Here is a 15,385-nt window from a genome sequence, read left to right as displayed (position 1 = left end):
GCGAGATGGTGACATTTGTAGACCTAATCACCACCATGCTCAGCTGACATCACGGCAGCCATAAAATCTCCTATAATTCTGAAGGCCACACTCATCTTGCTTTTTGTTCCATTACTCCAGGATCCCAAAAGGCCCTAGTATCTGAAAAGAGTGTTCTGGGCCTGGTGACCACAGAGGAAGGCCCTTCCTTCTGTGTCCCCGTGCACAGCACTCGTTGGTTCCCAGGGCTCGTCTTACCTCATTCTCCCCCTGCCCAGGAGGTACTGCCGGAGCCCCATCAGCGGCATCCCCTGCAGCCCAGGAGAGGGAGTGCGGTCTGTAGATGGGCACAGGGAATGGAGGGGTGGTGTGCCCGCTGGAATCAGATGTGCCGTCCCCTAAACCTGGCTCCCCTTCCAGCTCCCATGGCACCCCGCCTCCTGGGACTGGAGGCTCCAGGGTCTGTGGGCTCTGGGTCCCAGTCCTCACGTCTGCTGGGAAGTCTGGGAACCCCCAGGAAAAGCGCTCTTCGGAAGCACTGGCGTCTGAGCAAGGGCTGTCCAGGAAGAGGGGATTGTCGAAGAACACGCTCTCCTCCTCGGCACCCCACTCTGGGGAAGAATCTGGGGTTCCCTTCCCCGGCCACACGAGGTTCTGGTTCTCCCCCTCAGGCCCACTGCTGTCTTCCCCCAAAGCCTCTTCCACGGGTGGGCCGGGGCGGAGGCCCAAGTCCCGGCGGCCCACAGGGCTGGAGGAGAAAGTAGGTAGGTCTGTAGGGGCCGGGGGGAGGCAGCATCTCAGCTCGGCCCTGAGCCCCTCCGTCTTCTCCAGCTCCTCCTCCAGGTCCAGGACGCACATCTGGGCCTGCAGGATGCCCGCCCAGAACACCACCTGAGTGGACGTGCTCTGGCTCTGCCTTAAGTCCCCCTGGGAAGAGCCGCTCCCCAGGTGCGTGGCTTCTGTGCTGGAGCCCCTGGGAGGAGCATCTTGCCTTGCGGAATCAGGAGGGTCAGAGGCGCAGATCTGTTCTCCACAAGGTTTCGGAGGGTCAGGATGGCCACATGTTTCCCTCAGGTGCACTCCTGGGTGGGGCTGCAGGTTGTCTCCCAAATAGATGTTGAGAAATTCCACGGGTTCGGGGTGTTCAGAGAGTCTGTCGTCACCCATCCTCCACAGAGAGCAAGCTGCGCAGGAGCCCCCAGCAGTGTCTGCCTTCACAGTCCCATTGTGTGGATCAGGGGGAGTGCTGGCCAGGCGGGCAACTGGGAATCCACATCTACCCTGGAAGTGCCCAAAGCAAATTCGGGTTAGCAAAGCCTGTCAGCCCCCGGAAGCACACGGCTGGTGTGTCAGATGTCTTCTGGAGGGCTGGCCACATCCATGGCCGTGGCTAATTCAAATCAATTGGAACTGCCCTCCACAGCCCTGCTGGGGGTGAGAAGTGTGCCATATATGCCGCCCCACCCCACGATCTCGACTGCTTGCAGCACGGTGGCACCTGCTCCAAAGATACCCGTATGCTGGTTGGAGGTGGCCCAAACGACTTAGCTTAAAAAGATGAACTGGTCAAACCTGATCCTTCTTGTGGGAATTCGGATTGGAGAATGGAGAGACCAAGGTGGTTGGTAGCAGGAGCAGAAGATGAAAATGCCTCAAAACAGTGTGAAAGCAGCAGCAAGCCAAAACCGACATGTAAACCAAAGTATGTGGGAGCCAAGCAGACATAGGCTAGAGTTGAGGAGAATGGAACAGTCATTGGAGAAGCAAGTGCCCAGGAAACAAAGGCCACAGCCTGCCCTATTTCCACTTCCTACAGCTCCTGTCCTGGGCCTGCATCCTTTGCAAGGCTACTGGTTGGTTCTCATTTACAGCCATGCAACTTCACCCAGGTGGAAGCAGGTAGAGGGAACTTCACTAAGCTTGGCCCGGGCTCCTGGAGAGGGGACAATTCAGCTGAACTGGCAGACCAGAATGCCTTCTGAGGAGAAGGCTGGAGATGTGTGGCCGTGCCTGCCTGGGGCTACACCACATCTGCTCAGAGCTGGCCTGTCCATCGGCTACACTAGCACTCTGGGTAGGGCCCCGTCGGATGTGGCTGAATCTTGCAGGGTATATTCTAGAAGCATGAGTCTGCATCCCCTGTGTGTGGACCCCACTCTACATGGCTCTCGGGGTGGCCCTGCTTCTTCAGAACTGGCTTATTTTGATCCTGTGGACACCGTGAATTTGTAACGTGACCACTTTCCCTCTTGGTACTGACCCTTAGGACGGGCAGGGTTAAGTACACAGGCCCCTACAGCACGCATTTCCAGTATTAAACGCACCCCTGGCCTCATCACATCTTTTCTTATTTTCCCTTTGCCTCCCTTTCCTCATTCACATATTTCTGTCATGAAGACTGTGTGTGTGCTTATAAGCTGTATTGAAATATTTCGGCATACAAAGGTATAAATAAACACACACACGCGAGCGCGCTCCCAACTTGTAACCACGTGTGACATCCACGAACCCACCTCTCCCCTACTTTATGGCCCACCATCAGACGGCCAACAAATGGGAGCCCTCAGAGCTGGAAAACCAAGGGCAGGTGGGGTCACCTGGAAAACATGGCTCGGTACTGTGCCTTCTTTCAGGAGAAGCCTGAGAGATGCGACAGGACCACGATGAATTTCCGTTTCTTATTCCTTTGAAAGTACCCTCCTAAAAGCCCCTCAAAAACAGAATCCCCCTCTGGGATTTCACCTCTCCTCTGTCCCAGCCCCCACACCCCTCACTTTAGCCTAGCAAGAATCTGTAACTGCTGAACTATGGGCCTCACGATTCTGAAGTGTTAGCACCCGCCACAAAGGCCCCCGTCCAGCCTCAGGGCCCGTCCATCACCGAGTTCTCTGTTGGCCTCTCCGATCGACTGTGACTTCCCTAAGGGTGGGCTGTTTCTTATTTTGGATCTTGTACGCGCTGCTCTGAATCAAATCAATTGGAACCAGTCTTGCCTTTCACTCTTCTCCTATGGGACCCCAACAATTTAGCTCAGCCTCACTCATCATTCTAGGTCCTACCTCTCCACCCCATACCCTGCCCCAGGTTATGGGCTGAGGATTCATATGGCTTGCTCCCTAAGTCCTGGGTCAGCCCAAGGGGCAGTACCTAGGTACCTTGCTGCCCCTAAGCAGCTGCCCATTTTCTACTCTCCATCCTCTCTGAGTAACAGGCCTGCTATAGTCCTACTTCCAAGGGGGAAGGGATGAGTGAGCCTCAGGATCCATCATCTAGACTCAGGCAACCCCTTGGATCCACACTTCCCTCCCCAGGCCTGCCTGGAGAATGGCCAAGTGTGAGTAAGGAGGTGGGACATCCCACCTCTGCAGCCTTCTCAAACAACCAGCCCAGAGTGTACAGGAAACACTGGGGAGCCAGCTCCATCTAGGAGACAGAGGGCAGAGGGGGAGAGAAGCACCTGGTTTACAGGAACCTGAACACGGGGCATCCCCAGCTCCCTTCCCAGACCCCGTGGCCGACCTCCCTTGCCCCCTCCTCCCTGCCAAGGCCTGGTCTATTCGTGCCCAGCTGGTTTCCCTCCCAAGACCCCTTCTCCGGTCCTCATTCCTCCACACCCTGACACATTGTGTCTGAAGGTGCCAGCCTCAGGGGCACATACCTGTGGGCATCAGAGCATTCTGCCCAGGTGGCATCAAATCCCCTGCTCTCACGAGTGACCTCACTTGACAGGAAAAGTTCAAACGCTAATAGTGGGAATGGGAATGGTGGGCAGAGGCCAGTGGAAAGGATGTTCTGCAGTCTTCATAAGACGGGCGTCCCATATGTTCCTCTTTGCACGTTTGTGTTTCTAAATAAATAGCATATGAAATAAAGCAGCCATACAGGTAAACGTTAATGACTCTGCTAGACACAAATGGGTACTGGATTTGCCTTCCCAGAAGATACTGGGTGTTCCTCTATGGATTCAAAGGGGACAAGAAAATCAGAGAAGCTACAGCAGCTTTCCAGAGACTGCAGAAGACAGCAGCTTTCTGGGACCTAAGGGAGGCGGGGCAGGCAGTGGGAGTGGAGGGGGTGAATGCAGACAGACAGATGGACAGCAGTTAGTGGGGGACGGAGGTATGTGGTTTGACTGCGCCATGGCTCCGAACCAATGAAACTCAACCTGGCTACACTCCATCCCTCAGTCTCTGATTTCAGAGCATTTATCTCGATGTGTCATTTCTAGCATGTTCACTCACAGGGTCTGGTTTGCCTCCCTTCCCAGAATGTAAGTGCCAAGGAGGCGGGTTCTTTGTGCTCCTTGTTCACCGCTGTCTCACTGCGGAAGTGGTGAAGGACTGAATCTCTCTAGTGACTAACTGTGTCACACCCACTCCCAACTACAAAGTTCTCGGGGGCACGCCGTTAGGCTTTCGTTCAAGTAGGTCAGACAGTTAAAGGTTAGTGTTGACTCGAGAAGTCCAGGACCACCCATGAGACACATGGGGTTCCAGAGGCTGATGGGACAGGCTCCTGGTCCCAGGTAGGCAGTTCCACATGGATGGCACACAACTTCATGGTAGGGTTGCTACATTTAACAAACATATATTTGGGACATGCTTATACTAAAAATCTACTCATTGTTTATCTGAAATTCAAATTTAACTGGGCATTCTGTACTTTATCTGGCAAACAAATCTGATGGGGAAGGTATAAAGAATGTACCAAGCCGCTGCAAAATGCCAGTTATCAGCTCAGTGCTTTACAGCCATGAGCTCATCTGTCTTGCCAGACACTCCGTGAACGAAGCGAGTAGTAACATCTCCTTCCCACTAAGCAGCTAAGGCTCAAAGAGCTCCAGAAATGTGCCCAGGAAGCTCAGCTAGTCAGTGTGGGAGCTGGGGTCTGAACCCAGGGCTGCAGCTCCCTTGAGCATCGCTCTCTTGAGCATCGCTCTCTTCCCAACCATAAATCAATTCCCTTGGACTTTCATCCATTCCCTTGTGAGGCAGAGAGTCACTCAAATTCATCTGTTTTCCCATTGTTCGGTGCAGCATCTGCTTGGCTCAGTGGCACTCCAGAAATATTTGTGAAAATAAGAAGAAAGACAGATGGAGGGACGGGGGGAGGAAGGGATAGACAGATGGCTAGATGGACAGAGGGAGGGATGAATGAGGGGATGAGGGGATGGATGGATGGATGGGATGGATCCTCAGAAAGCCTCCTCCTGAACAACCTGACTAGAGGACTGGGGAGACTGAGGCTGGGAGAAAGAAAGTCAGCATCCTTATGACCTTATGACTTCCTCCTGAGGGCCAGTCTGCCCATGAACCAATCACATCTTCCTCCCAGGAAGCCCAGCACCCTAAGGACAGAGCTTTCCCAGAGGTAGGCTCCTGGCAGACCAGCAGCCAAAATGCTCATATGGGTCCTGGCTCCTGGGCAGCAGCTGGACAGAGAGCAGACTTGAGGAGGACCCATTCAGTCACCTTGTCTGTGCTTTCCACTTGTGGAAGGGGCACTGTAAGTGCGTGTTTAAGAAGTTTTTTTTTTTTTTCTCTCTCTCTCCCCCCACTATTGCTCCTCCCTGAAAGGAGGGCTAGGATGACCTGAGGGGTGAGGTCACTTCTTATGGCCATCAAGGCAGTGCCCCAGTCACCTGACCTAGCAAGGGTCAAGGGTGCGGACCAGCCTCTGTTTCCTGGAGGTAGGATGGCACCTCTTAGGCAAAGGTGGACCAGGAACTGGGGAGCAGAGCCCAGGTCTTACGCATCTAGAATTTCCTTGGTTTACTTTTTTTTCACCCCTGGTATTCGATGAAATTTCTTTTGAAACCACCTGTCTCGGGTATGCTAACAGAACAAAGGAGGGCAAAGGTCTCTGCCACATGCCTCATAAGGGGAGTTTTGTGACCTCTAAAATAAAGTGGCCCTTCATTCTTCCAAGCACCGTGATGGCTCCGGAAGTTCAAGAATAAGTTCTGGGAGAAGTGGAACTGGCTCTTCTGAATCCAAGAAAATGCTATGAACTCCAGAAGACAGTGAGGGGAGGGAACGAAGAAGGAGCTGAGGTCCGGGAGGAGAGAGGTCTGCTCCACTGTGCGACCCCCTAGGGCTCCCACCTTGAGCACAGCTGACTATTTCAGGGAATTTTCACCACAAGGGGGCTTCCCATGGAGAACACGGCAGGGGCTAAGCTTGCGTCCAGGGGATGAGAGGTACAGGAACAAGAACTGACGGCTGAGGGACCAGGAGGACAGAATCCCTCCCTCCCCCACCCAGACCCCAAGCTGCGCTTTGAGGCAACGTCTTTAGTTGTTGGGCCAGGAAGGAGCGCAGCTGGCACGTAGACGGTACTTTCTGTGAGTGGATTTGCTTTTCACCCACTCCCGGGCACACAGCCTTGTCCTCCTGGCACTGCCTACACCTGGGGGCTCACAGACCAGACTCAGATCCCAACTATGGCTGAGGAGCCACTGACTCTGATCAAAAACTTCACCTGGTTCTTTATCTGTAAAATAAGGAAATAAGATGGAAGGAAGCTACTCTACAGGTTTGTTATAAATGGGAATGGACCTGAGTGCTGAGGCGGGCCTGGCTGACATTAGGTGCTCAGAAATACCACGTCCTGCCCAATTTAACTTTGCCATTTGCATGCCCATTTGGAGAAGCTAAAATAAACAAAAACAACCTTCCCTGAGTGCACAGGCTCAGCCCACAGGGTGCCCTCAGCTCTCAGCCTCCAGGAGGTGTCAGCCCTCAATCTCCTCTCTGGAATGTGTGTCTCTGTCCCTCTCTCCCTTTAAGCGTCCAGACTCAGCAAACACTCCTTCCTCTTGCCCTGGAAGGTTTTTCCTTCCTATGGAAAAAGCAAAGGCTCCTGGCCCGTCCAGGGATTAAGGAGATGACCTGTCCTGTCGCTGCACAGCCCTGGGCAGGAGGGCAGATGTCTTCCTTGAGGGCGCGGGTCAAGGATGGAGTTCCCCTATCTGGAGCTGCCGACACCCCTGCCTGAACCTGGGGCTGGAGCACCGTGAGAGACACGACTGGGGGGGCCCCACATCCTGCCCACACGAAAGCAGTCATCATGCAAATGTGCAGAGAGAGAGAGAAAGCCAAAGAGAGAGAGAGGTGCCAGTGGTGCTGAGGACCCTGTTGTGGGCTCAGCCGGGACTCGGGCAGGGAGAGAGAATGGAGAGATCAGAGAGGATGGGGGTCAAGAGGATGGGGGCAGAGTGTCAGCAGCTCTCCAGAGCAGCTGCTGCCTGGGAAGGGCAAGGACCACTTGGAGGTTTCCAGGCCAGGCCAGGCCTCCCTCACCCCTTCCTGGATCTCCCCCTCCCTCAACAAAGAACTCAGCAGCCCGGGTTCTAATCCCACCGGTGGGTGGTTCCTCATCCATAGAAGGAGGGAGCTCTGTGATGCTGGGAGACAAGCCCATTTGGGGCCCATTCCTTCAAAACTGGCTAAGGCCCAACAGTCCTGAGACATATTATCATGAGCTGATGACAGGGCACCACTCCCAGCCTTTTGGCAGAGGAGTGACTCCAATCACAGGATCTCAGGCCCTAGAATAAGAGGGCAGTAGCTGAGGGACTTCCCTCCCTGAGGCTCCCTTTAGCACAAGGATAACACCAACAACCAGAAGGCCTCATAGTGTCCCAAACGGTGACACTTTTCAGAGTGCAAAGGTTCCTCTCGTACATCAGGTCAACAGACCTAAACCAGAGCTGCCCTGGCAAACCAGCAAGTCGGTCCCCTCCCTCTGACACAGCTTCTCGGGTGGGGCCTGAAAGGTGGTGCTGGGAGCCCCCTAATGGCCGAGTCTGAGCTCCTGCAGTGACCGCACCCAAAGCTGCCCCCGCCCCAAAGCCCCAGTCAGTCGGGTCTTCCTCCCTCAAAGGCCTAGGGTCAATGAGGCCTTTGGCCACACAAGCCCCCACTAGGTACCACAGCCACAGCAGTCACCAGGGAGGCCCACAAGAGGTTTAGGAAGGGGCTTCCTTGGCCCCTTCACCCTTCACTACTGCAGACCTACAGGGGCTCTGGGGAGGCTGGGGTGAGTGGGGGCCAAAGTAGGAATCAGAGAAAGGGCCAGATTGGGAGGGGTAGGTTGAGGAAGGAGCAGGACTGAGAGAAGAAAGGGGAAGGGTGGGGGTGTAGCCCAAGGCCGGGCCCACAGCAAGTGCACACGCAGTAGGCCCACAGCGCCCTCCTTCCTGCCCACCTGCCCGGCCCCTGCCACAGGGGCCCACACATGACTCTCCGCATCCCCCGCTCCCCCCAGCTCCCTCCCAGCCCCCACCCCAAACAGGCCCACCTTGCTCACCTCCGAAGGACCCAGGAAGGGCTGAGTGGGCCTGGGCTCCCAGGAGCAGTTCCTGCTACACGGTCCGCCCACCCCGTGAATGATGAATGTGGCGGCTGGAGCTTCCGACTTCCGCTCCCCTCACCCCCACTCACTCAACCCTAGCGCTCCGCTCCCCGTGGCCTCCCCAGGGCTCCCTAGCTGCTCTGCACCTCACACTTCCTGCCCACAAGACAAGAGCCTCCGTTCCCAGGCCCAGTCACGGGCCCCCTTCTCCATCCCCCTGCTCCCTGGCAGCCCCTACCCTCTGCAGGGCCCTTCTCCCCCAGTCAAGGGCCTGAGAGAGAAAGGGGAAGATCTTGAGCCCTGGACTGTGAACAGGCGCCACCCCTTCCTCCCTGTGGTTCCCTCACCAGGTTCTCATCTCTGACCCAGCTCTCAGTTCCTTGCAGGGCACCCAGTGAAACAGAGGAGGGCCCCAGGTTGGGGGACTTTTGTTTTCTGTTTTTAACAAAGGACATTTCAACTTCTGTGTGGCTATGTGGTGTGGGTAATAACAGCACCTGATACAGTTGTCCTGTAGTTACAAAGTGTCCCCCAATACTATATTTTACTATACCCATTATACAGATCCATAGGCAGGCGCAGAGAGGTGAAGCCACTGCCCAGGGTTGCGCAGCTGGGAAGTCACAAAGCTGGGGTTAGAACTCAGAGCATCTGACCATATGAACAGACTGTCACCCGATCCCCATGGCTGAATTCCCGACATATGTCCGCAGGACACAGGTCACAGGTGTCCAAGAGTGTGAGACTGAGGCTGGTGGGAGCCACACTCACTGTAGCATTCTCTTCTCCGTCTACATGATCTACCTCTCCAGCCTCAACCACGACCAACTCCTCTGCTGAGCATCCAAAGAACCCCGCCCCAACCCAAGCTCTAATCCTCATAAATCCAACTGCACAGGAGACCCCTCCACTTGCAAGCCCCACAGGCATAGCACCTTGAGACGCAGGCCACCCCCGCCCACATTTAGAGCGCCGGCTCCTCCAGCTGCACTCCTCTGCAGGGACATGCCCACCAGATCTTTCTCTACCACATTCTGGCCACGCAGGAGCCTGGAATTCTCCGCTTCCCAGGCCCACATGGCCTCTTCCTCCCATGGGGGCACTGCATCGCTGCTCTGTGCAGCCCTAGACGTGGCGTGGGTGGGGATAGAGGGGTGGACAGGGCTTGGACCTGTGGGCAGGATGCACCCACCCGCATGCACGTGTGATACAAAGCCAGGGTGGGGAAGCAAAACAGGAGGGAGGCCAAGGGGGGCGCCGAGGGCTGGGGGATGGCTCTGCTGCAGCGGCCACATTCCGAAGAGGCTGAGAATCCTAACTAGTTATTGAGATGGGAGGTAGGAGAATAGGGTATCCTTTCTATGACAGTTTGTCAGCAGTAGTCATAACCTTTACATACTCGGGTGCATCAGATGGGGCCCGCCACCGTTCACTGTCTCGGGCTGGCTAATATTAGGGACAGCCTTACCTGAGGAGTACCTCAAACCCAATGCAACACAAACCTGGTGCATCGCCTCCCCAAGCTGCTCCTCCTTCTGTATTTGGGATTTGACAACACTCTTCCCAGCTGTGTAAGCCAGAAACCTCCAGTCACCTGGGCCTAAAGGCCAACCCTCCGCTCAGGCCTCCAGCCTCACAGGGCATCTCTGGAATGTGGCCACAACTCAGCCAGCACCTATTCCACCTGGTCCCTACACTAGAAGCTGCTTATCAGAAATAAAACACACGACCCCTGTCCTCAGGGAGCTTCCAACCTAGGGACAGAGACAGAAAATAAACAAGAGAACTAATCAATCAAAACCTGATTATAAATTGTGGTGAATGCTGGGGAGGGGAGGAGCAGGGAGAAAGGAGAGCAAGCAGCAGGCATGAGCTGCTGGGATGGGAGGACAGGAAGCTTCTGCATCCCGGGGCAGAGGAGCCAGCATGTGAAGAGCATGGGGTGGGCATTTAGATAGAGGGAACCATGCGTCTCATCCCTTACCTAAGGCTGGAAAGGTCTCCAGAGTTCAGGGAACAGAAAGCAAGCCAGTGTGGCCAGAGCAGCTGGCCTGGGGGCTTTGGGGAGCGTGAGAGCAGATGGGGCTGAAGCAAAGGGCCAGGTCCCGAGGGGTCCTCAGTGGTAAGCCAGGGTGCATTTTAAGTGGGGAAATGAGGGGTCAAGGAGTATGTATACATGAGTTTTTAAGATCATCTGTCTGCTGTATGGAAAACAGACAGCCAAAGCTCTGCGAGAGCAGGGAGACCAGTCAGGGGGCTCTGTGGCCGTCCAGGTGAGGTGGGACAGTGGCTTGGAGAGGAGCAGAAATGGCAGGGAAGGGGAGGCAGAGGACGTGGGATATGCATTGGGGATGATTGGTACCATCTGCCAGTGAAGCAGATGCGAGGTGTAAAGATGAGCAAGAAGTCAGGGGAAACTTCTAGATTTCTGGCTTGAGCAACTGGATGGGTGGTAATGGCCTTTGTTGAAATGGGAAAGAATTGGGGCTTAGGGGAGAAAATGAAGAGTTTGATTTTCCAAATAGTAGGTTTGAGATACTCAAGCGGGCAACTGAAAAACGTGCCTCGAGTTGACGGGAGGGGCTGGGCTGGAGAAATGAGCTCGTGTGTGACCGGCAGAAGGGTGGTCCATGCAGGCGGCTGGTGGGGCCCACCCAGGAGAAGCCTGCAAAGAAGAGTGAGCAGGGGCTGTCAGGGAGGCGAGGGAAACATGAAAGAGCGTGTCGTCACAGAGACAAGCGAGGAGATAACCTTAGAGGGAGGAAGTGGTTGGCTGTGTCAAATGCTACTAGAAAGCCTAAGGAAGAGCAAAGTGACCATCGAATGTGGCCACACGGAGGTTACAGACAGGTGGGGGGCGGGAGAGCAATGGGGGCAGAAGCCAGGAGACCCCGACATGAGGACTGATCAGGTGAGGTGAGGACCTGGGGTCAGCCTCCATCCTCACCTCTTCGACTCTTGTCTGCCCCGTCCAGTCCAGCGTCTACACCACCCCAGGGATGCTGGGCACGCTCGGCTCCCGGTGGCTGGAATGGCGCCGGTCAGGCGAGACACCAGCGATCTGCCTCCTCCACGTGTCTGTGAGTCCACGTCCTCCCCCGACTGTGAATGCTCCAGGGCAAGGACTGGTCCACACACCCTTACAGCTGCCCAGGTTGTGGAGCAGAGCACCTGGCTCATAACTGCTCCACAACCATCTGATGAATGAGTAAGAGCTGCTCGTCTTCTCTTCCTGGATCACTTCAAGACAATACACAGGAAGGGGGACCTGCCTCTCTCCCCTTTCCTCCCAGGCAATGGGTCTGATGTGTGTATGGCGTGTTGTGTTTGGGGCGCTATGGGGGGTGGTTAGGGTGGCTCCTGCTTACACCAAACTTCAGGAAGAGACTCGCAGACTCCCATAGTCACCAACTCTGTTCCATCTCCTACAACTCTCGTCTCCTTCCCAAGACTGCACGGAGCAGAACTCTGGATGGGGGATCCCTGGGTCCAGGCTCCAGCTGGGGAGGGTGTGTGACTCAGATGAGGGCAGGCAGAGGGGAAACTGGTTCCTGCCCCCAGAGCCCCTGCCAGTGGTGAGCTTTGATATGCACCGACCCCCAACTCCTGGGGTACCCTACCCAGCCCACTGTCCCCCTCCCCAGGGCCCAGAGGACACAGAGCCTCCTGACCTGACCACAGTCCCCAGACAGGCAGCCCTGCCAGGCAGCCCCTTCCTGCCTCCCTTGAGGTGAGTGACTTCCTGTTTGCCCGCAGAGGAAGCTGCTCAGCACAGGTCGGGAGGCAGCTTCTCACGAGCTGAGCACAGAAGAGGGTGGAGCCCACCCTCCAGGAGAGGAGCCCACCTGACTTATAACTACCCTTGACCTCGTCCAAGGGCCCTCTGTGCTGACTTTCACCAGGCCCTTTACAAGCCTACCTCCAATCCCTACGAGGCTGGGGTGGCAGTGGGGTGTTACTATCCCCACTCTACAGAATGGATGAAGAGACTGAGGGTCAGAGCAGTTACTCAGGTCCACACAGGCAGGGACGGTAAAGCTGGATTTGAACTCAGCACTGCTGAACCCCACTTTGAACCACACTTTCTGCTATGCCCTGTTACCCTGCATCCTGCAGCTATGAAGGAGCAGGTGTTCTTTCCAAGCAAACAGTGCTACTGACGGTGTAAGCCTGAACTCACTTCTCCTGGCTCAAAGCTCATAAAAACTCATGAGCTGATGGAGCTCACTGCCATCCTTCCAAGGGCAGCAGCTGGCGGGCAAGGTGACAGCAGAGGCCAGAAGCACCACAACAGGTTCCCATGGCCCTGAATTTGTCTCCGTAAACGTTCTGTCCTTTAGGGAGGCCTGAGAGTCAGGCTGCCCCATGCTCCCTCCTCCAGAGAAGGCTCTGTTCCCTCCCAGCTCAGCGACCTCAACAAGCCTGGGCCCTCAGGGAGGACAGACAGGAGGTCACCGGCCTGCCTAAACATTCCTCTGCCAGGTTAGATGTTTACCATCCTGCTGGCCAGCTTGCCTGTGGGCTCCCTGGGGTTGGGAGCAGAGAGCAGGGTGACTGAGCCCACGGCAGGGGTCAAAGGCACGCCCTCTGTAACATCTGTGGTCTTAGAACGGGAGGCAGACGTCTCTCCAAGGCAGGGCAATGAGGAAAGGCAGCCCAATCCAGTGCTAACACCATCACCGGCCTCCCAACACAGACACGGCACCAACACCCCATGCAGCTTCCTGGAGAAAGGCAGGAAGTGACGGTGAAAGTGAATGACAAGCTGCTCTCTCTTCGACTTGGTTGCCCCATCCCAGGGATGGCACAGTGACCCGGGGAGGCCGTCCCTACCCTGCCCGTGGACAGACGCCCAGGCCACAGCTCCCTGGCTCTCTTCTCCCTCGGCGCCAGAGTCCATCCCCAGCTCTCCCAAGGCTCGCCTTCTTGGCTCCCTCCCAACCCAGAGTGTCTTTCGATTCGCCCCTTTCCCTGCAGCCAGTGTCCTGGGGCTGTCCTTCTCAGGCAAGCAGTGACCAGGGCTCTCTAGCTATTCACCTCTGTCCTGAGCACCCTTGGCACCCAGAAGATGCCGCCAAACATCCGCTGAAGCTCACGTGCATGCAGTTACTCATAACGCGCAAATGCTCACAACCTAACATCCCAATGGGGAACTGGATAAACAGATTATGGTGTAGCCACAGAGCCATTCGGTGAACCCCTGCAACCTTTAACTACCTTGTTTTTGAAGAGTATTTAATGAAGTGGAAAGATGCTCACAGCACGTTATGAAGTAAGGAAGTTGATTATATACTCAGTATGATCTCAATTTTTTAAAAACTCATATTTAGGCAATAAGATAACAAAAACATTGGTTGACAGCAGTTATCTGTGCACCGTAACACACAGACGATGTTAAGTTCTCTGTGCTTTTGGTATGTACCTAATTTTTAAAAATAAATATGTATTCTGGTTATCAGCAGCAAAAATAATCAAGGTATTAGAAAATTAATTGTGTTGAATTAAATAATGATCAAATTTCTCTGCTCACTTTAAAGGCTGGGAGGTTCTTTGCCAACGCCCGGCCCCCATGGCGGGTGGAGGCTGAGAACCAGCATGGGACCAGAGAGGCCCAAGGGGGTCTGCATAGGCGTTTACTGTTTTTGACCCTTCACCATTGCCATCCTTCAAGTGGCTGCCAGTTGACCTCTCTGATGTAGGTTTGGGGACCCACTTGGAACTCCAGACTTGTAAGAAGACTATTTAAGGGTGAAGACATTTGAGATTCAACAGATGCCAAGAGAAGTCTTCTCAGAGCTTCTCTTATCTGACTAGAGCAGCAACTTCTGGGAAATAAGGCTGCCATAAATTCCTTCTTAGGGCAGACTTACTCCCAGAAGGGAGAACTCAATAAAATCTACCCCAAATCCTTTCTCGAGGAAAAATTTATGGCCCTGAGGGAGACTGGAAGACCATGCAAACCAGTAAAGACACACATTATCACAAATGTCCTCATCTCTCATTTGTTATCCTAAAAACCCATTTGTCTTTCCTAAAGAAACCTATTCGTTTTTCCCATAGAAGGCTTTTTCTCTCCCTTCTCTTTCCTCTACTAAGTTAGGTATACAAACCTTTAACTTTAACCATTTAACAAGCCAGCTACTCTTTGATTGGCTCCTGTGTGCATGCCAATAAACCTTCTTCTATTGTTAATCTGTCTTTTGTCAGTTTAATTCGCAGGTCCCAGTCACTAAACCTAAGAGGGTAGAGGAAAAGTTTTTTCCCTCTCCTACACAGCAAAGATTACCTCCTCTATGAATCCACAAATCTAAAGCTGTGTTTGCCTAAGCAGGTATGTGGTACACATAATGAACATTTTTAATAGTTAAGCATTTATTTGAATATGCAGTACAAAATATAACTGATGCAGCAAACCACTGATTTCATAGATGTTATTGCTCAGGATCACACTAAATAATGCCTAACTTTATGTCATTTTTTCCAAATTATGTGTATTCAAGGAAAAATATTAAATAAAATAGCATAGGTGGAAAACTCTTATGTCAAAAATCATGACAAGATATGCAAATGAGTAGACACTTTGCACAGCTGAATCTGAACTCTCAAGCATTTACTCCTTTGGAGCAAGAACTGGGAGTCTTCCTTATAAGGCTAATTAGCCTCGATCGGCCATCAACTGCTGAACAGGAATTCAGGCTTACAGTTAGCAGGAGAGCAAGGCTCTGGGGTTACACGAAACAGAGAACAGGTATGCTCCCACGAGATGAAGGAGGAAGGCAAAGCTCAGAGCAGGGTGAGGATTCCGCTGGGGGTGCCCATGCTTAACCCCATCCATAGCCACAAAGCCCTGGCTTCCTAGTGCCCCTCCATGCCAGCAGAGCCAATCCACGCTCTATCACAGTCACCCCAGGGACAGAGGGAGCGGCCAGGCTTGGTAGCTCGTGGCAGGAACAGCACTGGGGAAGAGGGCCTGCCCACCTGTGCTTCCTGAGGCCACTTCCCTCCAGGCGGCCTCGGCACTCCTATGCATGGTCACAGGCAGCAGTGAGAG

At 54.2% G+C, this 15,385-nt stretch overlaps 1 protein-coding gene across 7 annotated transcripts in view; it reads right to left on the bottom strand.

Annotated features, from left to right (window-relative positions):
- PSD4 (pleckstrin and Sec7 domain containing 4) overlaps positions 1-15,385 on the bottom strand; it is a 43,798-nt gene that overhangs the window by 14,405 nt on the left and 14,008 nt on the right. For 3 of the 7 annotated variants that reach the window (XM_070573644.1, XM_070573647.1, XM_070573646.1), the window contains exon 2: positions 238-1,260. In XM_070573644.1, coding sequence (XP_070429745.1) covers positions 238-1,146 — 909 coding nt within the window. In that variant the 5' untranslated portion in view covers positions 1,147-1,260. Of the gene's footprint in view, positions 1-237; positions 1,261-3,637; positions 3,827-8,280; positions 8,661-11,281; positions 11,543-15,385 lie in introns of those variants that run through there. The other 4 variants (XM_070573643.1, XM_070573645.1, XM_008528444.2 and 1 more) reach the window with 4 other exon arrangements.

The sequence above is a fragment of the Equus przewalskii genome, chromosome 14 (assembly GCF_037783145.1).
Source record: "Equus przewalskii isolate Varuska chromosome 14, EquPr2, whole genome shotgun sequence".
Classification (NCBI taxonomy): Eukaryota; Metazoa; Chordata; class Mammalia; order Perissodactyla; family Equidae; genus Equus; species Equus przewalskii.
The sequence above is the reverse complement of the archived record's forward strand: the minus strand, read 5'-3'. Positions and strand labels throughout refer to the sequence as shown.